The sequence below is a fragment of the Parasteatoda tepidariorum genome, chromosome 3, assembly GCF_043381705.1.
Source record: "Parasteatoda tepidariorum isolate YZ-2023 chromosome 3, CAS_Ptep_4.0, whole genome shotgun sequence".
NCBI lineage: Eukaryota > Metazoa > Arthropoda > Arachnida > Araneae > Theridiidae > Parasteatoda > Parasteatoda tepidariorum.
Window position 1 is genome coordinate 9,524,235 of NC_092206.1, and position 27,642 is coordinate 9,551,876.

The window sequence follows — 27,642 nt, forward strand, 5'->3', positions numbered from 1 at the left end:
TAATCCTATTGAATATCGCTGCTGTTATAAATTAGAAGCTTATACTGCATTTCGAATGTCTGTATTAGTGTAAAAACGCTTACTACATAAATCTTGCAGTTTAAAAATACTGCTTTCTTTATAAATTATATTCTTCAAAAACTAAGCGAACAATTTCAACTTTTTGAATAGCGTCTTCGTTTAATATAGTACAAAAATGTGTGCACCTTACAATTCAAAAAATGTTTGATCAAGGTCTTAAATAAAGGAATTTTATAATTTTGGGCAAAAATATTTTCTACTTTGCTTAATAACTTTTCAAAGTATGACGAAATACTTTTTTTTTAACGACAGGCACTGAATTTTTCGTTCTTCGCCAAGTAAGGTGCCGGTAGTGTTGCTCATTTTGCGTAGCCTGGTGAGCACCTCTTGTGGCCAAAGTCACGGAGGCGCGCAGCATTACCTACGCCACACTGCCACAGATGAGCCACATTCATAAAAAAAGGAGAACAATACATAGAAATACCCATGCTCTGAGCGAGATTCGAACCCGCAGCCATTGGATTCGCAGTCATGCACGCTAACTGCCCGGCCACCTGGCCAGCTATATGACGTAATGCGAGGTCGGCTATATGACCTGGCCGGCTGTATGACGAAATAAACCTGTGACTGAAGAGTTGGGACCCTGTTTTCCAGTTATAATTTTTCTCGTCAAAAATCCAAAAAAATACTATGTTTATTCAAAAAAATTTCGTTTTGTGTCTGATTTCGTAATCTAACATATACATACATATTCCTCTTCACCCTGATTTCAAGCATAAGGCTTCCCTCACAGCTCTCCATGTCTTTCCTATTGTTTTCAATTCACTTAGAATCGTCCTGCACTATGTATTTTTAGGCCTTCCTCTTTTTCCTATTGCCCAGAGGGCTCCAATCAAAAAATTTTTTTACTTCAAATCTTTCCGGTTTCCGTAGAACATGACCAATTCATTTTCCTTTACGTATTTCCTCTCCAATCGGTTTTGCTTTTTTTATGATTTCTGCGTTACAAATTTTATCGATGCATAAGATTATATAATGTTAATAAATACTTGAAGTTTTTTTAACTGACATTTTTATTGCAGTGCTGTTTAATGTATTTAGTATATCTTCATCAGTTCCTTATTAACCTAACATATCATCTTCACTAATTTATTAACATATTTGATACCCTCTCTTTGAACCAATACGATTGGTGCTTAGTCCGTGGAAAATCTGATCAATACAACTAAAGTAAATGAGCTTATTGAACACTGATAGTTAAACTAAAGAGAATTTTCCAATTTCCTCACGATTCATACAAATGTCGTATAGTTACAATCGGTAAACATTTTGCAGACAATTGCAGGAAACATTTGCCGTTTAATTACAACACTCATTCAATTGGTTGCAGAGTTAGAGGAACTGCGTTAAATGGACTCAGTAGTCGGAAAAAACTTCATTATTTTTGTAGCTAACTACAACTACTTTATTACAAATGCAGTTAATTTCAGCTACAACTACTTTTTTTTAGAAAAGTAGCGACTACAATCTACTTTAGAGATGTAGTCACTACTTTTAGAAGACGAACTAGGCTGAAGAACTTAATTTACACCCGTGTTCAAAATAGTTCTGAATAAAATTTCCGTTGAGCAAGAGATCGAAAAACCAATTATTTTATTTTGAATAACTACCACTTTTATTTATAGCAAAACTTTTCTAACAGAATCAAGGTGAATTTAATGTAGTGTTTACGACACGTAGTGTTTCAACAATTGGGTACTATTGGTACAATTGGCACTTCAAGAAGAAGTGCCACCCACGTGACTTATGACGTCAGTACCAACAAATCTTTATCAGCAACATGGAGAATTAAAGTTGAACTAAATTTCTCTACGTATCTTAAAATGTTAATTAACGTTAAGTTAATAAAATGTAGTATTAAATTAACGTCTGTATTAAATCAACGTTAAGTTAATTAAATACAGACCCATATAGCACATCGAATTTGTTAAAATATAATTATTTGCAGTTTATTTCCTTCACTTAACAGAGGTTTATTATTTGTTTATGTATTTTAATGTAACCGCGATATATTTTTGTTTTGCGTACCTGGCAACTTCAATGCATTATAATTTTGTTTATGTTCTACATGGCTTCGTGCCTATCTTTGTGTTAAATAAGAAATATGCAGCGAAAAAATTTAAATCTTTGTGAAAGAATATAAAATGTGTCACCTAAGAGAATTGATACTTCAAGGGCTTAGCTTACTCGAGAAAGAATGAAAAAAACAGTGGCAAGCGCAAACAAACACCACGTTTCAACAACCAATCAGGAGCAAGGTACCCGCATTACGTCACTTGTAGGTATCCCATTTTAAATAAACTTTAAATGTAAATAAAATTTCAGTTATCTAAACAAAATTATAAACATTGACTGAACTGAATTAGCAGTCACATTCAACGAAAAATTTGTTTTTAATTGTTGTTCATGTCTAATGTTTCACCATGCGTAATGAAAACCTATGGGATGCCTACAAGTAACGTAGTGTGGGTATCTCGACCCTGATTGGCTGCTGAAACGTGGCATTTTTTAGAGTTAGCAACTGTTCTTTCCATTCTATTTCGAGTAAGCCAAGACCGTCAAATATCAATTCTCCTCAGTGACGCATTCTATATTCTTACGCAAAGATTCTTTCTAAAATATTTCAATTCTTTCAATATGTATTTACACAGAGACTTAACACAAAGACAGGCAAGAAGTCACGTGGAACATAAACAAACTAATTGCCAAGTACACAAAACAAAAATATATGACGGTTACAGTAAAATACATAAGCAAATAATAAACTAAGTTAAGTAAAAGAAATAGATGAGAAATAGTTATATTTCAATTAATTCGATGTTCGATACGGCAATGTATTTAATCAACTAATCGTTAATTAACATTCTAACTTATGTAGAGAAACTTAGCTCAATTTTAATACGTCATTTTGCTGATAAAGATTAGCTGACGTCACAAGTCGTATGTGAGGGTATGGGAGATCTTCTTCTTGAAGTGCAAGAACCCAATTATTACATTAATGGAAACAAATAACATTGATCGTAGAGTTTTTTTTACTATTATTATTAATTTTGAATCATGCAATCCAAATCCATCATATCTGGCAATAATATATCGATTAATTAATTTCTATAAAATCGTACACTACAAAACTTCGATATTACTCAATAGTTTTATCCGTAATAAAAGTTCTTAATGACAATTTTATTTATTATTAGTAGAATATACCTCTTACGGGTAGAATAAAATCAAAAAAATATCAATAAGTCAACTTTGAACCCGAACGCTACAAAATAATGGACAAAACTGAAAGGTACATCCCAGAAGAATTCATCATCATCATATCTGACTAGACAGCCCAGGGTGGGCCAGTGCCTTCCTTTGAATTCGAATCCACTTCTCTCTACTTTTGACACTTGTTCGCCAGTTTTTCTCCTTTAGAGTAAGGAAATCAGTCTCAACTAAATCCAGCCATCTCAGCCTGGGTCTACCTCTTTTCCTGTTCGTTAGGGGTTTATGTAATAGAAATCCCAGAAGAATTAATAAAGGTAAAATAATTCTAACTATTTCTTTCCTTATTATAATTTGTTGCCCTTAAAATTATCAAAATGATAAATCTTACATAATATACTATTATTTACATCACTCGGAATCTTAATGAGTTCTTTTTTTTTTTTTTTTGTTTTTTTTTACATAAAATAAAATGTTGTCAAGATTCGTTTTCTCTTAATTTATTTTCTGGTTTTTTTACCACTTAAATATTTTTTTTCTTCTTACAAATAAGTGTTCAATATATAAATACAACAATATATGGATTTTTATAAAAGTTGTTTCTATTTATACTTGAAATTTGTAATAAAATGACTTGTAATAAAGCAACATGAAAATTTAAAAACTATACTTTACCATTGAACTAAAAAAAGAGGAAACAGTTTTATTTTTTTCCACATCATTTTTCGATAAACGTTGGATTTTGATAATCGTTGGTGTGGAAGTGTATTACGGAAATTAATGGTGTCCACTGTTCTTGTTTTGGGTTTGACGAAACATTTTGTGTCTGTTTTTGTTTTAAAGTGGTCGAAACTTCGGTTGGCGTTAAATTGTGCCCTAGGCTCACACAAAGATCAGTGCTGACACAAAATATCCTCAATGGTAGACGGATCAAGGTTTACAATCCCCTTACCGTCAGGCTAACCGCGGAAGGTTTTTGTGGGTTTTTTTCTCTCTCTATGTAACGCGCAAATGCTTGTAAATTCCATTAAAAATCCTCCATTTAGTGATGCTTTGTTCCAGTGCTTGATCCATTAGCTCCCTTGTCTTCTGGGTTAAGTTCAAAATTCAACATTGATTGTCTAAAACCCAAAAATGGGTTGAATGTACAATGCTGGTTGTTAAATAAAACGAAATAACCTAGGACGGTGTTCTATAACATATAACTCACATTAAAGAAAAATAAAAGTCAAACAACTATATGAAAACATATGTGACTTTATTTTGTTTAGACTTTAGGACGGTTTGGGCAATCATACAATTTGTTGACTCGGGCAATATCCGATTTACTATACATGTACTTTCTGATCACGTCCTTTATAAGGCCACCGTCTTTCCTCAACATTGTTTTAAGATTCCTCCAGTCTTTGGAGAATGTATAAGAGCCATACAGCATGATGGAATCGTAATCAAACGGAGAGAGAAGCTGATTCTGGTGAGGTTTCAACAAGAAAAACTGATCCGCCAAACCTGTAAAGAAACAATAATGTATTTTGAATCTTGCTTCAGTTAACGGATATTTATCCACTAATGTTTATTTAAGCATTCCTTTATTCACTAATTATTAAAGAATTTGTTCCTGTCGAATTCTACATTTTATTAGCTCATGTTTAACTTGATTTCGAAAGCAACAAAAAAAATATAAGAATAAAAAGTAAATAAAAATGAGAGTAGGAGCTCCAGAATGAGAGTAGGAGTTCCAATGAGAGTTCCAAAGTTCCTAAACAGACGGTGCAGATGACTAGATAGCGCCGTGGTGGCTCAGGAGATAGAGCGTTCGCCTTCTAATGAGGTGGAGCGCGTTCGAATCCCACCAATTCCTTACCTGGCTCGCACCGACACAGTGCTGACGTAAAATATCATCAGTGGGTTAGAGTCCCCTTGCCATCAGACTAACCTCGGGAGGTTCCCGTTGTCTTCCTCTCCATGTAACGCAAATGCGGGATAGTTCCATCAAAAAGTCCTCCGCAAAGGCAAATTTCTTCCAATACTTGATCCAGGAGTTCCCTTGTCTTCTGGATTGGGTTCAAAATTACAAGGCTACGTAGTTGAACATTTGTAGTCGTAAACCTAAAATTGGGTCAGCTGTTCAACGACGGTTGAGTCGTAACGAGTACTTGAGTCGTGTTCCAGCCTTCCTTGGGAACAACTGTGCTCAGATACAGCTGTGTAGGTAAATTGTACGGTTAGTTCTGTATCTTTAAAATGTTCTAATTTAACAAATCTCCCGCCAAGAAAGAGATGCTGTCAGTGATGCGTTTTTAGTCTGCAGAAAATCTGTCTGCTGCATACATTCACTGGCAGATTTGTGAAGTAGCAATTTGAGAAGTAGCGAAATTTCATGCCATGCTGACTGGGAATTTCGCTAAGCTGGGATCTGCAACTCAGATCCCAGCTATATTGAACTCTTTTGGTTGGGAAGTTTTGGACCAACCCCCTACAGTCCAGATCTTGTCTGAGTGATTTTTCATCTTTTCCGATATTTCAACCATCATTTTTTGGGCCATCACTGCAACTATTATGAAATACGTGAGAACGGCTGTGACCTCTTGGTTAACGGAGCAAGCGGCAAGTTTGTAGGAAGAGGGCAATCTAAATCTACTTGTAAGGTGCAATAAGTGTTTAAACAAACTTCAAAACTATGCTTTATTTTATTTTATTTTATTTTATAACCATCGTTGAACAGCCGACCCTATTTTGGGTTTACGACTACTAATGCTCAACTCTGCAGCCTTTGAGCCAATTTTGAACCAATCAAACTCCTGGATCAGTACCTTCAGGGGTATTGATTTGTTATGTGAGCATGGAGGACTTTGCGACTAGACAGATTTAACGTGCAACAGTCATCATTTACAACACAGAGAGTCTTCAACCGGCGGGGATCGAACTCACAAGCTCTTGGACATGGGCCCACTACCCTACCAACCAGGCTATCCCAGCCTCTGGCAACTATGTTGAAGGAAAAAAAAAGAGAAGCGTACGTAGAATCTGAAAATAAATTTGCTTCTTGAAAATTTTCTTTCGTTTGGTTTTTATTTTCAAACTGCCCTTACTTAATAAACAACCCACGTACATAAGCACTATTTTAGTAATTAAAAAAGGCATAACTAAACCTTCTTTGATGTTTTCCCAGAAAATAGTTATGTATTCGTCTCGATCTGATCTGTTTTGTTCATGATAGAAACCGATAGCATGGGCCAGCTCGTGCAACACTGTTCCCATATAGCCACACCCTTGTCCAAGAGATAATGGTTGTTGCCCTCCGGTCTTGCCTACATGAGAATAGCACCTAAAAACAATTAAAAAAAATCAACAAAAAAGTTTTGATCGCTTTATTTCGATCACTGCTTACCCATTGGTCAAATGCTTTTTGTTTCTGGATTGACTCCGATAAACGCCGCAACACTTCAAATCATGGATTGCAAAAACTGCCTCCATTGATGTTTGTCGTCGGATTTGTTTTCAAATCCTGCCTATGTACGCGTTTCAAGACGTCACGAAATACGTTTCCTTCTTTAGCATTCATATTTATATTGAAATCCCCGTCAAGCCAGTAATTATACGTTAATAAAAAAAATATATATTTTATAAAAAAATATAAAAATACGAATAAATTATTATTATGTAAATACATTAAAAATGCCTGTTAGTGAAAAGAAAAAGAAAAACAGCAGCGGTCGCTATAGCAACGCATGCAATTGCGACGCATGCGCACAGCTTACTTTTACTCTTTAACACAGTTGAAAAGTATGTGGACGCCATCAAATCTAAACCAAAACCCATTTTGCCAATGGGTGAAAAAGAAACTGAGAATAATAAATAAATATTTTATGCGAGCAAGATGCTGACATCAGAGAACATTTAGATTGAATGAAAATTTTCTGTACTGAAATGCACTGTAAAGCACAAAACAGCAGATGGCAAAAGAAGCACTTCCCACGCCCACTCTTGTACGTAATAAAAAGTACGCATGCGTACTAATACGAGAGTAACGTGTTGAGATCATATCTATGTGATCTGAGCCGATATCATGTATGGTACCATGAGCCGTGAGGAGAGAATCATATATAATTTCGTACATGTGATCATGGTCGGTCCTGAATATGTCAAGTATGTACTCATTACTCTTCTTGAACAAGTTATTTCTATTTTTCCTTCCAAAGGCACTTGTTTTCTAATTGGTATCAAAATAGGAGTAAGTAGGAGATTAAAGTTTGCGAATCATTCTAAAAATCAACTGAATGCATTTAAAATACATACCCTTGTCCCGGGAAAATTCTGATGTAGTCTTTCTCATCTTTCCTGGGAACAAATCGAATACAGGTATCTCTCTTATAGAGCCACATAGCATTTGTCATAATAGCCGGAGCTGAAAAGAAATATTTTCATTTTCAGAACACTCAGAATCTCAATACAAATTAGTTCTGTCCAAAATCTCACTTAACCTCCTGGGTCTAATTACAGCTTTAGACCATCATTGCAGCTCATAAGAGATAGCTAGAGAATCGTTTCGACAATGTCGTTCGGAAACAATCGAAAAAGTTTAATCAGTTTTAATCTTTAAAAAAGATGGGAATCCTTCTTTTTTTTGTGATAAACACACGATTTCTTGTTCCATTAAGAAGCTTCGGAAACAAAAATAGCAAAAATTAAATTTCAATAGAAAATACTTTTTAAGTCTGCTCCGATTGTAACTGTTATTGTAACTTTTCCAGCAAAATAAAAATTTGCATAAAATAAACAAAGAAATTAAGTATCTTATTGGTGAATTTTTAAGTGTAGCAGTTAAACCAGATTTAGTAAGAATATTCCCATAGTTTCTAAAAATCGTGATTTGAATTTTGTTGTTTTCAACTTTCTCTGTTGTATTTGGTTTTGCAGACAAAATTACTTAAAATATTGGTAAAAAGAGTAAAGAAGTAACGAATGATGTCACATGAAAATTATGAACTAGATTGTTCGGAAAGTCGGCAGTCAAAAGATAGTTTGCATTTCAAAAGTTGAAAAAATTTGGCGTGAGTGCCAAAATTCGATGTCATAGAACTTCTTGTGAAATGGAGGTCATTATTTCATTACAAAAAAAATCTATTCTTAGAGCATATTTATATATAGTATTATAATTGGTAAACATTGTAATGCAATACGTTAAAAATAAATACTAATAGGAAGTATATAAAAAAATCTTCTGAATGAAAACCCGTTACATGTATGTTTAAATATAAAATTATTGTATATAAACTCGTGAAAAACGGGTAATTATTAAAAAACTGCAGTGAGTTTAATAATTTGGTCTAGTTATTATAATAGATTAGTATAATACCTGGTATATTCTATATTGAATATATCAGGTATTCTATATTTTTATAATATATCACCTAATTTATTCATTCGTCGAATTTACATTATATATCGTCTGATTTCACCAATTGATACACGAACGTAAACAAGTTCAAAATTATTGTATATAAACTCGTGAAAAACGGGTAATTATTAAAAAACTGCAGTGAGTTTAATAATTTGGTCTAGTTATTATAATAGACTAATATAATACCTGGTATATTCTNTAGATATTTTATGCTTTAAATTATAGTTATATTAATTTAAAATAAGTTCATTTCACTGGAAAAAAGAGAATAATCACAAATTTTCCAATCAATAATGTTTTAAACTACTAAAATGATATATTATTACATTATGGAATAATAATTTTGGTATTTTTTTGTAATTATTTATATTTATAGTATATATTTCAATTTTGGGAATAATTATGTATCACAAATGTTTATTTGTCCTCTCACCTTGGAAAATATAGGTTTTTGCCACTTTTTGCCAATTCGCTTGGCAAAAACCTGTTTTTGCCAGGACGGTTTTTACCGGTATTTACCATGGTTTTTTCCACCTGCGGCAAAATCTTGCCAACCCTGCAATGAGGGAAATCGAGTCCCAATATTTTGGTCAAAAGAGCTGTCCTAAGTTTCGAACTCTTCATGTTAATTTTAATTCGTGAGTATTTCACCATATTTTTGAACTTTTGAAGCAAAAGATAATTTCATGCAAAATATAACTTTCAGTAAATATTTATTATTTTATTTAATACTATTGTTATTTAATAATAGTCGAAAGCATTTTGAGTTTTAAGGCATACAATTTTTTTACAGTGTTTAAAAATGCAATTTTTAAACACAATGTGATAAATCTTTACGGCGTTAAATGAGAGCCCTTTTCTGTGGAGAAGCGCCCTATCGTCTTTTTTCTCTAAGGGAGAACTATGTATCATACATATACATATATAACACAAAAAGGATTTAAAAAAAAAATAAAAACGAGAGTAACAAAGAAGTTTACTACTCATGAGCAGCAAGAACATAGAACTCATAAAATAAGCTAAAAATATATAATAAAGAATTTTTTTAAAAAGAAAATAATTATTATAATAAAATATTTTTAAATTTTTAAAAAATAGTTAAAAGTTTTTTTTTTAATTTTTTAGAACATATTAAAAAAAATTTTAAAATTAACAAGCCAGAAAACAAAATAAGAAAAAGATATAATCTCATCATCAGCTCATGCGATTATATCCACACAAAAAAGAGTGTTTTCTAATATTGTATAAATATAGCCAAAGCAAAATATATTAATACAATAGTGTGAGGAACGCCAAAAAATCGAAATGAAAATTCAGCAATATATATGTATTATAATTGGTAAACATTGTAATGCAATACGTTAAAAATAAATACCAATAGGCAGTATCTAAAAAAATCTCCTGAATGAAAACCAGTTACATGTATTTTTAAATATAAAATTATTGTATATAAACTCGTGAAAAACGTGTAATTATTAAAAAACTGAGGTGAGTTTAATAATTTGGTCTAGTTATTATAATAGACTAATATAATACCTGGTATATTCTATATTGAATATATCAGGTATTCTATATTTTTATAATATATCACCTAATTTATTCATTCGTCGAATTTACATTATATATCGTCTGATTTCACCAATTGATACACGAACGTAAACAAGTTCAAATCGGTTCAGTAAAAACAATAAAGCTCACCTGATAATAAATATTTTACATAGAATCTTATAATGCGTCTAATAAAATATATCCATGAAGAAAAATAACATTTTTAAGAAGAATTGATTCATGTTATTTTCTTTATGTTAATTTTCGCCACATTTCCTTTAGAGTAAAGTAAAGGGATGGACACTTACTGACTGTTTTATCTAAACCAGGATCCAGTTCATAAGGAATAATGCCACCGGGCCAAAATTGCAGTTTGTTCACAATAGCATTACGATCCTAAAAAAGAATTACAAATATGGAATAAGTAACGTCTACAATGGAAAATAGGTTCCGTACATGACTCCAATTGTTTAAGTTATGCTGGATAGTCTTTTTCTTTCAAAAAAAAACCACAGATCGTAAAGACATGGTTTCTAGTAGAGCACTGAAGGCAAGTATCACTGAATGCAATAAATGAGTGATCAGCCTGGGAAGGGACCAAGGGTGCGCGGTATCACCCCTCGAGAAATAAAGTACTCCTTTTTTCAAATTATGTTTCTTCCCGGCACGAAAACGAAAAATTTTGCGGTAACACGCAAATAAAAATATTTTTGATTAGAATATACAGAAAGAGGAGAAAATAGTACCAATTTTTACTTTTTTTATTAAAAAAAATGCAAAATTTGATTATCTGTGAATTTTTTTTAGAACTTTCTACACCATTTTGTCGGATTTATCAGTTAAAGTTCCTTGAAGTTGTCAGTACTAAGTCAAACAATTTATTAAATTTACTTTATATCAGTTTAAATGAAAAGAGCTTCTAGAACGTTTCATTTAAATTCATTCAGAAGAAATCTTACTTCGTCCAATTCAATGCCCATCATGTCTCCACCAAACAAGTCAGGGTTTTCTAAAGGAAGGTCTCCTGAAATAAAATTTTAAAAAAACCATCATGTAAAGTAACTTCCATCTGTTTATTAAAGCTTTTTTGGATGTTAAACTTAATATTACACATTGTTTTGTTGCGCAAATACTATCAAGTTTGGAAACTAGAATTCATGATGGTATGTAGGAAAATTCACAGTGTGCAAAATAAAAAGATCACCCTGAATAACTTTTGATCTAATCGGATCTTCACGTTCTAAAACTCAATCTGAATGTCAATCTAGACGTAAAACGTAAATAATCCAAAAAAAAATTAGACATGCCCTCTAGAATGCAGCTACAGAGTTGAAGTTTAAAGCGCTAAAAAGGCCAATATTCAATTAAATATCTCGTACAATTTCTTTTATTTATTATTTATATATATTTTATATATATACATATATATATTTTTCATATATATTTTTAGAAATAAAGTTATTGCAATTTTAAGAGCTTTTTTCCTAATTTTTTCTTACTATTTTTTGTTTTCAATAACAATTACTTATTCATTGTTGGCGAAAAGTTTATCTCTCACGAGATCTGCATTTCATAAGCTCACGCTGTTAAGAAAATATCGAAAAACTAATTTAAAAAAATACAGCAAATAAATACCAGATATAAATCAAAACCTTTATATTTCATTTTTTTTTTAAATTGTGGATTTCTCAATTGAGATTAAAACTGTTAGAGCTTATCAAATGACATGAAGTTGTCAAAAGTGAAAAGAAAGAAGAAAATTTAGAAAAAGAATAATAAGTTTTATTTGCTGAGCAGAAGTTGCAAGTGCATCGAAAAATAAGTTAAAAATATAGAGAAGATTTTTTAAAAGATGTGTGTGAGAATTTTTTTTTTTTTTAAATGTTTACAAATTTAAAAATAAATTTACAATTTAAACAAAAAATAAAATAGGGGAAAGATATAATCTCGTCATCAGCTTACACGAATATATCAACAAAAAATTGTGCTTTCCAATATTGCATCAATGTAGCCAAATATATCAATACAATAGTGCGATAGGAGCACCAAAAAATTGAAACGAAAATAGAACTTATTAAGCAAAAAAATGTAAGATATAACAAAAAAAATGCAAAATAAAACAATCAAGCAAAAATAGAAAATATGTTCTACGTTGAAATTTTTAAATGAGGAGCTAAAAAATCATCGAAATTTTAATCTTTGTAATTTAAATAATAATATTATCATTAAAAAATTTTTAGCTTCATATAAGAGGTTGAAAATTAAAACTTATAATATACAATTTTCATGCCTAAAAATCAGTCCAAAATTTCTATTCAATTTAGAACAATCACTTGTGAATCTAATTCTTACTTAACTAAACCTAGCACCATTTTCTCCAACTACTTAAATGAAACTATTAACTATATTATTCAAGAAGGTTTTTTATTGGATTATCACTAATAATCAACCGATTTTAGAAATCAGTAAACAAGTCAAAATTCTATTGCGACTTTTGATTTCCAAGATGCATTTGATTCCCCTTACTAAACTAAAAGATGTTATTACGAGTTATTATTATGATTATAAAAATATGCTTATTTGCGATTTTGATTACTGGAAAATTCTAATTAATTTTTTTTCCTTGTAATAATTATCTTGACAATGGAAAACAAATTTAGGTTCAAATTGATGTAATAACCATAAGTATCTATTTATTCACCACTCTCAGCTAGATTATTTATTCACAAATTATGAAAAAGATTATACTCTTAATTTTAATTTTGCTTTTAGATTTATTGATGATTTAATTATCTTTAATCTTCAAGATTATACAATTTTGTTAAATAATATTTACCCCGAGGAATTAATGTTGCTTCGTAATCATGGTGTTAATATTAATTTTAATTTTTTCGATTTAAGTATCAAAAAAGAAGAAAATATCTGCATTCTGGATTTATACGATAAAAGAAATGATTTTAATTTTTTTATTTAAATAAGCTTATTACATGGAATTCTAATGTTTCTAAAAACGTTTACTTAAATACAAATAAATAAATAGAACTTAAAGAATTTGTAGTAATGTCGAAAAAACAAATTGACGAACTCATCCAAATTTTAATTAAAAAAAATGGATATCCAACTGATGTAATTAAATTCTAAAAAAAATCGTTGAGTTAATTGTATGTTACAATTTAAAATTTCTTTGTAAATCAAATTATTTTTTCACCATGTACAAATCCAATTCGGACAAATCCGTTACTAGAAATATTTAAGAAAGAATTTCTTTAAACAATTTTTTTTGCTAAATATTAATAATTTCTCTAAATTTCAGCTTATTAATATTAAAATTTTAAAATTAAAATTCAACCATATTAATTTTATTTTATTCTATAACCGTCGTTGAACAGCTGATCCAATTTTGGGTTTACAACTACTAATTCTCATCTCCGTAGCTTTGCAATTTTTAACCCAATCCAGAAGACANCTTGTGGATCTAATTCTTACTTAACTAAACCTAGCACCATTTTCTCCAACTACTTAAATGAAACTATTAACTATATTATTCAAGAAGGTTTTTTATTGGATTATCACTAATAATCAACCGATTTTAGAAATCAGTAAACAAGTTAAAATTCTATTGCGACTTTTGATTTCCAAGATGCATTTGATTCCCCTTACTAAACTAAAAGATGTTATTACGAGTTATTATTATGATTATAAAAATATGCTTATTTGCGATTTTGATTACTGGAAAATTCTAATTAATTTTTTTTCTTTGTAATAATTATCTTGACAATGGAATTGCGGCGGAGAAGGGCACAAGAGAAATAACTGCAAAAATAAGAGCAAATGCGTAAACTGCGAGGCAGCAAACCGAAGACTCGGTTTAAAGCTCAACGTAAATCCCTCAGCAAACCAAAGAACTTGCCCATCGTTCCAAAGAGCAATTGCAGCCCTGAGACAACATATCAAATATTGACCCAATTTTTGTGAGCCGTTTTATGGCGTCCTCCACCCCTTCCTGGGGTGCTAATGCTTGTAATTGATTTCAATTTAATTTAATGTTCTTTGTTTGATCACCGAGTTGGTGGTCCATTTGTTGTAATGTGTTTTATAATAAAATTGTTGAGGTTTTTGGAACCTTCCAGTCAGAGGATGCCTCGATGGGTCGTGGCGTGGCGGTCGTCTCTCGGTGCCACACTCCTAGTGAGTCGTTTGCAGCCGAACATGGCACCGCCGCACCCGTCTCGGGCTTGTCCCTTCGGCCTCCTCTGTCCGTGTTGCTTTCGTCGGGCGTGACTCGGTGTCCATGCACCGCCGGGTCCACCGTACGATTCGAGGGTTCTCCAACGATGGTTTTCAGTCTTCCCGGATGCCTCCTTCGGAGGCGGGTCGGGGTCAAGCTTCGCTTATCTTGACAATGGAAAACAAATTTCGGTTCAAATTGATGTAATAACCACAAGTATCTATTTATTCACCACTCTTAGCTAGATTATTTATACACAAATTACGAAAATAGATTATACTCTGAATTTTGAATTTGTTTCTGGTTTTATTGGTGATTTAATTATCTTTAATTTTCAAAATTATACAATTTTGTTAAATAATACTTCGCAATCATGGCGTTAATATTAATTTAATTTTTTTCGATTTAATTATTAAAAAAAGAAGAAAAAATCTGCATTCTGGATTTATACGATAAAAGATTTAAATTTTTTTTACATAAATAAACTTATTACATGGAATTCTAATGCTTCTAAAAACGTTTACTTAAATGCCATTTTTAAACAAATAAATAGAATTAAAATAATTTGTAGTAATGTTTATTTATCGAAAAATCAAATTGACGATCTCATCCAAAATTTAATAAAAAAACAATGGATATCCAAATAATGTAATTAAGTTCTATAGAAGATCGTTAAGTTAACTGTATGCTATAATTAAAAATTTCTCTGCAAACTAAATTTATATTTTTACCATGCACAAATCCAATTCGAGCAAATCCGTGGCTAAAATTATTTAAAAGAGAATTTTTTAAAATAATTTTTTTTTGTTAAATATTAATAATTTCTCTAAATTTCACCTTATTAATATTAAAATTTTAAAATTAAAATTCAACTATATTATTTTTATTTTACTCTATAACCGTCGTTAAACAGCTGATCCAATTTTGGGTTTACAACTACTAATTCTCATCTCCGTAGCTTTGCAATTTTTAACCCAATCCAGAAGACACGGGAACTCCTGGATCAAGTATTGGGAGAAATATGCCTGCTTGGAGGACTTTTTTAATGGAACTAAGCAGCATTTGTGTTACATGGAGAGGAAAACCACGAAAACTTCCCACAGTTTGTCTGACGTCAACGAAACCCATGATTCGTCTACCACTGAGGATATTTTATGTTAGCACTTTGGTACGTTCGATCCTGGTGCGGAATTCATATAGACCAGGCATCGCTGGGATTCAATCCCGGTTCACTTCGTTGGAAGGTGAACGCTCTATCCCCTGAGCCACCACGACTCAACTTTATCAATTATAAACTTTGAATTATCCTGTATAATATTATTACCATTTACATAACCAGTTCGGGCCAATCCAAGGCTACTAAAAATCAAATGCGCTCCTGTGCTTCAATAAGAACGCGCCATAAGTTGAACCTTTCCTTTATTTAACTTTCTATTTTTATATTTTGTTGTTGTTCATTTACGTCGCACTAGAGCTGCACAATGGGCTATTGGCGACGGTCTGGGAAACATCCCTGAGGATGATCCCAATTTTGATCCTCTGCAGAGGTGATGGCACCCCCTCTTCGGTAGCCCGACGACCTGCACGCGAAGTCGAGCAGTTTACGGTAGAACAGTTTAACAAGGACCCATACCGCACACCCGGTCCCTACGCAGACTGATGCAAGTGATCACCCACCTGCACACTGACCGCAGCCAGTGATGCTTGACTACGGTGATCTGCTGGGTACCGTGTCTTAACGATCAGACTTTTGAGGAGGGAGGGATTTTTTGTCACTTTGTATATCTGCAAAACTTGCGAGTATGTGTTACTTCACGCAAATTGTGTATTGTAAATTATGTATTATGAAATGTATTACTTACATGTTGTTCGCCAGAATTGTATGAATGGTTAACACACTAGGATGCACTGCAAGCTTCTTATTACCTGTCAAATTTTGTCTTATTTTGTAATCTGTCAAACTTGTAACAAAAACATTTAAAATCATTTCTGAAAAATGCCTGTTAGTATAAGTACATTTCAATTCACTACTTGCTTTATATATTACATTTTGAATTTTATTCTCTATTTACTTGAATTTTTATTTTCTATTTTTTATTGATTTATTTTGCATTTTTTTGTTCGTTTTATTTTACATTTTTTTGCTTTATTTATATTTTTTGCTTTATTTATATTTTTTGCTTAATAAGTTCTATTTTCGTTTCAATTTGCTTTGGTGCTCCTCGCACCATTGTGCTGATAAATCCTGCTTCGGCTATATTAATGAGATGTAAGAAAGCACTATATACTTTTCAGATATAATCGTGTGAGCTGATGACCAGATTATATCTTTAACGTATTTTATTTATCAAAGTTCAAAATGAAGATAAAACAAAGAAAAATTAAAGACAAATGAAAAAAAAGGGGGGAAGTAATCAGTAAAAAAATAACAAACAACAGTATTAAAAAAAAGAAGAAAAAAAAAGGATTAAATTTTATTTAAAAAAAAAATCGGAAAAAAAATTATGAGAAAAAAAGGGTATTGTTGAAATTGGAACAAGCTTTTAAGAAAATGCATAATTTAGAAAAAAGTGTAAAAAAAAAAAGTTTTTACACGAGTTCAAATACAATCTTTAATGAAGGGTACTTCAAATGTCAGGTGGACAACAGAGGACATTTCACGATGTATTATTATACGTCCTCTTTCTTCAAAAGCATATGATTTTTGGAAATTTAAAATTGGCCTACCTCTACCAAGTGCTAGTACGTTAAAGCAATGGCGCGCAAAATTATCTTGTGCTCCAGGCTTACAGAAAGATGTTTTAAATTTGATTAAAAATTGTGCAGAAAATGCATGTGGATTAAAAAAAANTTATATATATATATATATATATATATATATAATAATAATAATAATAATAATAATGGAAAAGCTTTCAGTTTTTGAAATTTTTTTTAAATTTCTCAAAAAATACTTAAAGGATTATTTTGTAACTTTAGTGATAGTTCTTGCGGTATTTCATACTTAGCTGCAAGATTTAAAACTTACAAAGGATTGGGAGACCTATAATAAATTACGATGGAGAACTGTTATTTTTGAACACTTTATGCCAGAAATTCAAGCAATAAGCTTGTAACTTGAATCAATTACTTCAGTTGTTATTTGGGATAACTTAGTATTCCTCGAAATGCACAAAATCCAACAGTCTTCTCTGTAAAAAGGAAAATAGAGGTAAACCATTTTTTCCCAATTAATATCCAGCACCATAAATCAACTCTTCCCTGAGAAATTATTGTCCTGTCTTCAAATGAAAGAGAAGTACAATTTAAAACTTGACAACTCCAATTGTTGATAGGTTTAAAAAAATATTAAATTGCATTTCATAAATTTTTGCTTAGACGCACTGCTAGGAATCCACACTAATTTCCATTTTTAGTCTAAGTATTTTAAATTTAATATATTTTTTTATATAAAAAACATAATAAATTGATTATTTCTTTAATTTTAAACATATATTACCTTTGACAGCCACATAGAAAGGACACGAAAATACGAAAAATACTCCGAACAAAATCAGGGACTCCATTTTCACAGCTAACTCCTAAACAAAATCGGAATTTTCACTGGGATGGGAAACGTGATTTGCATTTATCTAAATCATTCTTCGAGAAATTTACAGCAGGTGTTAGAATTCTCAAGAGAAAAAGAACTCATTTTTCCCCCTTCTTATCTTTTAAAGAATATTTGCATCAATGAAGGTGGGAAAAAAGTGCTATATTTGTGCTATATTTGTAAAACTGTGTCGAAATTTTGTTTAAAATTTTACGCAAGATATCTACCGGATTAAGAACCTCAGAGGCCCTAAGCACTTAAAAAATTTTGTTTCTCCTTAAATGTAATTAAGAACATCAATACAAATAAATAAAAAAAATTCTTAAATAAAATTAAAGTAAATTTGCAAAAATAAATAAATTTATATAACTGCCAAATGTAACGCTTTTCGCAGAGGATTTGGTGGAAATCAAAATTTTTCTATTAATTCTTTGAAGAGTTTTTAACACTAATCACGCATTTTGTGATTTTAGAGCAAAATTGAATAATTTTGATATTTTTGGTGTTTTATTTATTAATTTTTATATAACTATCCTGTCTCGAAAGATATTTTTTTTAAATTTCAATACTGCAAAATATAACCTAATTTTTTTCACAAAATTTTCGGGTGTTCTGTAAAGTCTTCTAATATGTTTTTCGAATTTTTGTTAAAAACATTTTCAATGTACATCTCAAGTTAATATTCATATAAAACGAAAATTATCGAACTTTAACTAATTTTTATGGATAAGAGCTCAAATTCAGTACAAAAACGGAAATAAAAATCAACTCTTTTTATCTCTGGGAATATTGGGAAACCTATGACAGTTCTCCATGAATTTATAAGAGTTTTCTTACTACCAACAGCATTTATTATTATTATTATTATTAACGGAACTAACTCAATTTCGTGCCTGTAACGATGGCCCTCTCTCCGTCTTTAGAAAGGACTTTCTTGTTTTGGGTGTCACAAAATCGAATTATTCTCTTCTTCTTGCCTCACTCGATAAAGCGTGATGTTTAAAATTTTAATTCACGCTGTTATTTTATTTATTACAATGAATCTAATATATATACAGTTAATATTTTGAATGTAAAACAGTTAAAGTTTTCAATTAAAAATTAATTAACTTCATAATTGAGTCATCATATGTTGCTTCACTTAGATTTCATTTGTGTGAAAATTATCAACAGAAAGCGGGTTTTATAATATATAAGTGATTGAGCGATTACTTTATAACGCAAAATATGCTTTCATATTGTGTTGTATTGAATACTAATTTTATTGTAAATTCACAAATAGTCTAAGGAGCAGCCTGACTATAATATATAAGTTTTTATAAAATATATAAGTTAAATATATAAGTTATATATAAAAATATATAAGTTTTTTTTTTTAAAGTTTTTTTTAATGTTTTATTTACAAGTACATAATATGTTGGTTAAAGCAAAACGATTGGTGTTTGCCTGTCGGCCTGACCGCAACGCGGTAAGGGCTTAAACGCAAATATTTTAAAATAATTGTAATAAGTGACATGCAAAAGATCGGAAATTTAATTCTAATCAATTCGAAAATTTGCCTTTTTTCGTACTCTAATAAAATATTTTCAATCAATTAAATTTGAAAAACAACTGTTACCAACCGATTCCACTGTTTCGGACCAATTTTTAAATTAATTAATAGTTAAAATAACTTAACCATTCAACTAGTATTTTTTATTGTCTGCAGGATCTCTGTTGTGCATAAATAATCTAATATTATTTTTGAGAAGTCTTATATTTTATTATAATTGTGATTTCAAAGAAGGAGATTAGTACATTTAGCTAATGCATTAATATTACATGTTGTTTAATATATTGAACTAAAACCGGTTATTAATTTTCATTTTAAAACTGCAATCCACTATTGAATATTACAACTATTTTTGTTTCAGTTTCCTATGCTTTTTTTTTAAAGAAAACATAAGAATTCAGAAAGCATCGCTATTAAAGTAAATAAAAAAAAATTTAAATATTAAGTTATTAAATTAATAAGTTATTAAAATAAAAATTATTAAATGAAAGTTATTGAAATATGGAGAAAATATTAGGTTGTTAAACCAGTTGACTTTGTTACCATCTTGATAATTAAATGTTGCTATTTTTGTATCACTCTACTCAGTGAACTACTTTTCTTAAAAAATAGCTCACTGAACTACAAACTACGGAAATAATAGCGACTACAGTAGTTCCGCTACATGTAACGCACTCCGACCACTGGATGGACTTAATAATTTGAAACAATCAGGTTATTGAACTGGCAAGACTTTATCTCTTTGCTACCTCGGTTCTTGTTTTGGGTTTGAGGAAACATTTTGTGTATGTTTATGCTTTAAAGTGGTCGAAATTTTGGTTGGCGATAAATTTGGCTCCAAGCTCACACAAAAATCAGTGCTGTCGTAAAATATCCTCAATGGTAGACGGATCACGGATTAGAGTCCCCTTGTCATCAGGCTAACCACGGGAGTTTTTGTGGGTTTTTTTCTCTCTTTGTAACTCATATGATAGTAAATTCCATTAAAAAATCCTCCATTTAGTACTAGTTTGTTCCAGTGCTAGACAGATGAGCTCCCTTGTCTTCTGGGTTAAGTTCAAAGTAGCGGGAAGGAACCTTGATTGTAAAACCCAAGATTGGGTTAAATGTACAATGCTGGTTGCTAAATAAAACAAAATAACTTAAGACGATGTTCTATATTCAGAGACACTCCCATAAAAGAAAAATACAAGCAAAACTATTATACGAAAACATGATTTTAGCATATGTGACTTTATTTTGTTTAGACTTTAGAGCGGTTTGGACAATCATACAATTTGTTGACTCGGGCAATATCCGATTTACTATACATGTTCTTGTTGATCACTTCCCTTATAAGGCCACCGTCTTTCCTTAACATTGTTTTAAGATTTCTCCTGTCTTTGGAGAATGTATAAGAGCCATACAGCATGATGGAATCGTAATCAAAGGTGGAGAGAAGCTGATTCTGGTGAGGTTTCAACAAGAAAAACTGATCAGTCAAACCTGTAAAGAAACAGTAATGTATTTTAAATCTATTAAATGTGAAAACTAACTATTCATCGTTCCTGAATTTGCCTATCACTAAGGAGATTTCACAAATTTACGTTAGCTTCCGTACTCTCCCGTACGTAAGATCTCATGTAATTGGACATGAGCACTCCTAGTGCGCATGCGTCCCGCAGTGGACTGATCGTTCAGACACGATTCCCAGCAGATCACCGAAGTCAAGCATCACTGGCTACGGTCAGTGTGCGGGTGGGTGACCACTTGGATCAGTCTGCGTAGGGACTGAGGGTGTGCGGTATTGGTCCTCGTTAAACTGTGCTACCGTAAAGTGCTCGACTTCGCGCGCAGGTCGTCGGACTACCGAAGCAGGGGTGCCATCCCCTCCGCAGAGGATCAAAATTGTGATGGCATGTCTTCGGATCATCCTCCGGGATGTCTCCCAGATCGTCGCCAATAGTCCACTGTGCAGCTCTAGTGCGACGTAAATTAACAACAACAACCTAGTGCGCATGCGTAAGTTCCGGTGAAATGCGCATGCGCCCATGAAAAAATATCAAACTTACGTAAGTGAAAATAAGAGATCTTGGAGCGCTAACGTAGTGGAATATCATTTTAACTTCGACCACAAAATCAAAACTAGCATTTACAATGGACTTCGATCATCTTTTTAAAGCATACCATTCATGATGCTTTACTCTGTTCTGTTTACGCGGTTCTGTTAGCAGAAAAAGATAGATTATAGTTTTTGATGAATTCAGCAATAAAGAATGCAGCTTATTATTATTAATAATAATATTCTTAAAAAAATATAATTAAATTTCCATCGATTATTTAACTAAACTTCCCTTTCAACTAAATTGTATAGTTAAAACATAAATATTATTTATAATTTTAAAATAGCGAAAATATATTTAGTTTCTTATGGAACTAGTGCAATTTGTCAACCATAATATTAAACAAAAAACAATTCTTAAAGAAAAGAAGACGTGTGCGGTGTGCTTAATAGCCTAATAAGCCTTATAAGTTAGGTTTCTTTTATAGATATTTATCTTCCAGTAAATTACAAAGTTCGTTACAGTCGGTGCAGATGACTAGATAAAATTATAAAACAATGTTTCATCATAAACAGCAACAACGTAGCGCTAAATAAAATAAAGTTGCGCAAAAATTTTCAGTTCGACAGAAAATATAATGTTTTACAGTCACCAATGGCATCGGTTGTTGTCATTTTCATTTAATAATCGTAATCCTAAAATCTGAAGGTCTTATTTCGTTAGTAGACAGAGTTAACAGCAAAACACGAAAACGAAATTTTTTTTTCCGGCAGGAATAGTTTATATTGTTTAGTTACGAGAGTCTTTTAAGCTTTTTATTTTATGCTTTTTTTTTTGACATATTTCTGCAACTAACAGTGAAGAATGGAAGCAACATTAATAAAAAAAGTCTAAATGTACGAGGGTTGTTTTTTAAATAAAGTCCGTGTTGTTGTGTACGCTAATACGTGACACGTGCGTCGTAACGAGTGCTTGAGTCGTGTTCCTGCATTCATTGGAAACAACTGTGCTCAGTAACAGCTGTGTAAGTAAACTGTACGGTCAGTTTTGTGTCTTTAAAACGTTCAACTTAAACAAATCTGCTTCCACGCAAGAAATACAGTCAGTAATGCGTTTTTAGCCGACAGAAAACCTGTCTGCTGCATAAATACCCTGGCAGATTTGTGAAGTTACGACTGTTAAAGTAGCAAAATTCCCTGCAATGCTGACAGGGAATTTTGCTACTCTATGACAATGACTCTTTTGGTTGGGAAGTTTTGGACCTACCGTCCCTACAGTCCAGACCTTGCGCTGAGTGATTTTCCTCTTTTCCGATATTTCAAGCATCATTTTGGCGGCAATCATTACAACAATGACGAAATACGCGAAAACGGCCGTGACCTCTTGATTAACGGAGCAGGCTGCAAATTTGTATGAAGAGGGTATTCTAAATCTAGTTGTAAGGTGTGATAAGTGTTTAAACAGAATTCACAACTATATTTGTTTTGTTTTTTTTTGTAACATTCGCTGAACAGCCGACCTAATTTTTGGTTTACAACTACTAATGTTCAACTCCATAACCTTGCATTTTTGAACCAATCCAGAAGACAAGGAAACTCCTGGATCAGTACCCCCAGAGGTATGATTTGTTATGGGAACATGGAGAACTTTGTGACTATACAGATTTAGCGTGCATTAGTCACCATTTACTGCACGGAGAGTTTTCGGCCGGTGGATATCGAATCCACGACCTCTTGGACCTAGTGCTCTACCAACCAGGCTATCCCAGCCTTTACAGCTATGTTAGGGAAAAAGAAGAAGCGTATGTATAGATTCTGAAAATAAATTTGATTCTGAAAATTTTCTTTCGTTTGGCTTTTATTTTCAAGCGGCCCCTTACTTAATAAACAACCCTCGTAGATAAACACTATTTTAGTAAGCAATAAAAGGCGTAACGAAACCTTCTTTGATGTTTTCCCAAAAAATAGTTATGTATTCGTCTCGATCTGATCTGTTTTGTTCATGATAGAAGCCGATAGCATGGGCCAGCTAGTGCAACACTGTTCCCATATAGCCACATCCTGGTCCAAGAGATAATGGTTGTTGCCCTCCGGTCTTGCCTACATGAGAATAGCACCTAAAAACAATTAAAAAAAAATCAACAAAAAAGTTGTGATTGCCTTATTTCGATCACTGGTTACCCATTGGTCAAATGCTTTTTCTTTCTGGATTGACTCCGATAAACGCCGCAACACTTCAAATCATGGGTTGCAAAAACTGTCTCAATGGATGTTTGTCGTCGGATTGGTTATTCATATCCTGCCTATGTACGTGTTTCAAGACGTCACATAATACTTTTCCTTCTTCAGCATTCGTATTTATATTGAAATCACAGTCAAGCAAGTCATTATACGTTAATAATAAAAGGAATATAAAAATACTTCAAATTATTATTATGTAAATACATTAAAAACGCCTGCTAGTGAAGATAAAAAGAAGAACAGCTGCGGTCGCCATGGCAACGCATGCGCACTACTCTTGAACACAGTTGAAAAATGTGTGAACGCCATCAAATCCAGACCAAGACCCATTATGCCAATGGGTGAAAAAGAAAGTGATCATAATAAATAAAACTTGTATGCGAACAAGATGATTACCTTAGAAATAATGAGAAATATCTAAACTGAAATGCACTGGGAAGCACAGAACAGATTTTCTGGAATATCAAGAAACGAGTTTCGTCATCTTTCTTAAAAATATGTTTTCAATAACATGGTACTGGGAACAGGACGGCCAAATTATAACAAATGGTGATGCTGCCAATCGCCACTCGATTTGCTATTATTTTCGGCCAAAATTCTCTCCCCAGTCTGCATTTTATTATTTTTTTATTAATAAATATAAAAATTATGAATATTTTGTAATATTTTGGTACTTATTTTTGCCATGATAGGACCTCATGCACTGCAGTAACTTTTATAACAAGAGAGGTGTTTCTTTCCAGATAAATCCATTTAAATAAGGAACAAATTTAAAACGTTATAAAAACTAACAGAACATCCACTATCAACAGGGCCTTATGAAAAAATCACTCATATCAAATGTCTTCATTCATGACTTATGTATGTTACTATGACTGACCGAAGTTGGTTGTTGTGACTTCTACCGGTGAATGTTGACAGTCACATAGTCGCTTTTGGTAAATGGGTGATTCAAAAAGATGGGCAAAATTTTAGGAAGTGATAGTACACACCCAAGCAAACAATTTTTATCAAAGAATGCATGGTCGAAAACAAAACGCAAAACCGCTAGAGGGCGTCAAAGTTTATGTTCTTATATGAGGCAAAAACACACAAAGAACGATGAAGTTAAGTTATAAAAGCAAATTTAATGGCATGTGATTACAATAAGTGTTCAAAACAGTGGTCGGCAGCGGCTATGCACGCAGTACAACGGCGAAGAAAAGATAGGGCATATCACGAACTTTCCCTGCAGCGGCCGAAAGCTTGGCGACAAGTACCGCAACGCAGTAACTTGCAACAGGAATGGAGCTTTCACGTTTGCATCAAACAACTTTCCAAATACGCCAACACCTTTGCATTTTGTTTTCGACCAGGCATTCTTTGATAAAAATTGTTTGCTTGGGTGTGTACTATCACTTCCTAAAATTTTGCCCATCTTTTTAGAATCACCCTGTATACCAGGTCTAGTTAAAGGCCACTTCCCGGTACACCTTACACTGATGTTTTTTTTTTACGGTTCAGGGCCACTGCCCGGTATATATTTGGATGGTACTCAGAACACTGATGTTTCTTCTAATCTATCTTAGAGAATCGTTTCGACGCTGTCGTTCGGAAACAATTGAAAAAGTTGAATCGGTTTTAATCTTAAGAGAAGATGGAAATCCTTCTCTTTTCGGGATAAGCACACGATTTCTTGTTCCATTAAAAAGCTTTGAAAACACCTTATAGTAAAAATTAAATTTTGATAAAAAATACTTTTTTAGTCTGACAAAATAAAAATTTACATAAAATATACATAGAAATTAAGAATCTGATTGGTGCATTTCAAGTGTAGCAGTTAAAAAAGATTTAGTAAGAATATGAATTCCCATAGTTTCTAAAAATCGTGATTTGAATTTTATTGTTCTTAAAAAATTTGAACTTTCTCTGTTGTATTTAGTTTTTCAGGCAAAATTACTTAAAATATTGGTAAGAAGAGCAATGAAATAAAGAATAATGACGTCACATGTAAATTATGAACTGGATTGTTCGAAAATTCGGTTGTCAAAAGATAGTTTGCATTTCGAAAGTTGAAAGAATTTGGAATGAGTGCCAAAATCTCCATGTCGTATAACTAATTTTAAGAAGATCGAGCGATCGAAAAATCTATTCTTAGAGCAGGATATTTTGTAAGAATGCACGTTTTCATATTTTGAACCGAGAAGAGAAACATCCATTAAAACCAGAATTATTAAATAATTATTATCTTATTAACAACATGAGATCATATTTCCATAGTGCTTCGATAAGCATTTTGGCCTGATTTGCCTGGCTTTGTTTCTTCACCTCTCATTTTCATGTGTTCTGATCAGAACATCGGTAATTATGCAGCTCTAGTGCAGCGCACTACAACTAATTTTCTGTTTCACTCTCTGCCACTGCGGTTTTCAACTTTATTTTTCATCGGCAACTTTACGTTTTCTGTTTTAAATCTTTTTTGTTTCACTCAATCATGTCTGGCGAGTCTTGAAAATGGATCATTAATTTTCGAGCGCTCGAAGCGTTTCGACTCTTACCACCATCTTCATATAGTTTGAAGCAAACGAATCTCCTATTATTATGTAAATCTTTCCGTTTCAGTTTTTTAGGATCATTTAACTTGTATTCCAAATTCATGTTTTGCCATTCAAAGTGAATGCAAAAATAATAATCTTGTACACGGAAAAAACAAAATTTTAAATTGTAATTTTGATGCCCTGCTTCTTTTCAAAGAGCTTGGAAAGAACTTATATATAAATTGAATCGTGTTATTTCTTATGCTAATTTTCTGCACATTTTTTTAGAATAAAGTAAAAGAATAGACACTTACGGACTGTTTTATCTATACCAGGATCAATTTCATAAGGAATAATGCCACCAGGCCAATATTGCAGTTTGTTCACAATAGCATTACGATCCTAAAAAAAAAATTATTAATATGGAATGAGTAACGTCTACAATGTAAAATAAATTCCGCACGTGACTCCAACAGCTTAAGTTATGTTTGGTACTCTTTTCCTATCAAAATAAACCTGCACATAGTAAAGACACGGTTCCAGTAGAACACCAAAGTCAAGCATCGTTGAATGTAAAAAATGAGTGATCAGCTTGCGTAGGGACCAAGGGTGCGCGGTATCACACCTCGTAAATAAAGTATTCCTTTTTCAAACTATGTTTCTTTCCTGCACGAAAACGGAAAATTTTGCGGGAACACTCAAGTAAACGTATTTTTGATTAGTGTATATATAGATATATATATAGATAGATATATATATAGATATATAGATGGATGGATGGATGGATGGATGGATGGATGCAAAAAGAAAAAAAACGCGAAGAAAATTTAAAAAAAAGCACTCCTTTTTGCGGATATAATCGTGTGAGCGGATAGGAAGATTATATCTTTTATTTTCCGGATTTTTATAAATTGTTTTCTTCCTTTTTTCGGATTTTTATAAATTGTTTTCTTCCTTTTTTCGGATTTTTTTCCGGTTTCTTGTTATTTTATTTTTATTATTACTTTTCGTTGTTCTCTAATTTTTTCCATGTTTTCTCTACATTTTGAACTAATATATGAGTCGCTCAGAAGCCAATGCGGCTAAGTCCAAAACACAACAATTGAGAAAATTAATGTTTTTTGATACATTAGTTTTTTAAATTCCTGGTTTATTAATTTAATTAGAAAAGTGTATAAACTCTTTTTTCGAGGTGTAAAATCTGCAAAAAAACAAGATTTGTACAGGAT

At 32.0% G+C, this 27,642-nt stretch overlaps 1 protein-coding gene and 1 pseudogene across 2 annotated transcripts in view; both read right to left on the minus strand.

The window, feature by feature from the left end:
* Positions 1 to 4,532: 4,532 nt before the first annotated feature.
* The window catches only part of LOC110282811 (astacin-like metalloprotease toxin 5), a 24,604-nt gene continuing 1,494 nt past the window's right edge, over positions 4,533 to 27,642 (minus strand). The window contains exons 1-6 of one of the 2 annotated variants that reach the window (XM_043055844.2): positions 17,971 to 18,129; positions 11,203 to 11,267; positions 10,552 to 10,639; positions 7,591 to 7,699; positions 6,444 to 6,619; positions 4,533 to 4,800 (exon numbers count right to left, since the gene is read on the minus strand). In XM_043055844.2, the coding sequence (XP_042911778.1) occupies positions 4,559 to 4,800; positions 6,444 to 6,619; positions 7,591 to 7,699; positions 10,552 to 10,639; positions 11,203 to 11,267; positions 17,971 to 18,037 (747 nt within the window). In that variant the 5' untranslated portion in view covers positions 18,038 to 18,129 and the 3' untranslated portion in view covers positions 4,533 to 4,558. Of the gene's footprint in view, positions 4,801 to 6,443; positions 6,620 to 7,590; positions 7,700 to 10,551; positions 10,640 to 11,202; positions 11,268 to 17,970; positions 18,130 to 27,642 lie in introns of those variants that run through there. The other variant, XM_071178316.1, reaches the window with a different exon arrangement.
* LOC107441482 (astacin-like metalloprotease toxin 1) lies at positions 20,800 to 25,314 on the minus strand (annotated as a pseudogene).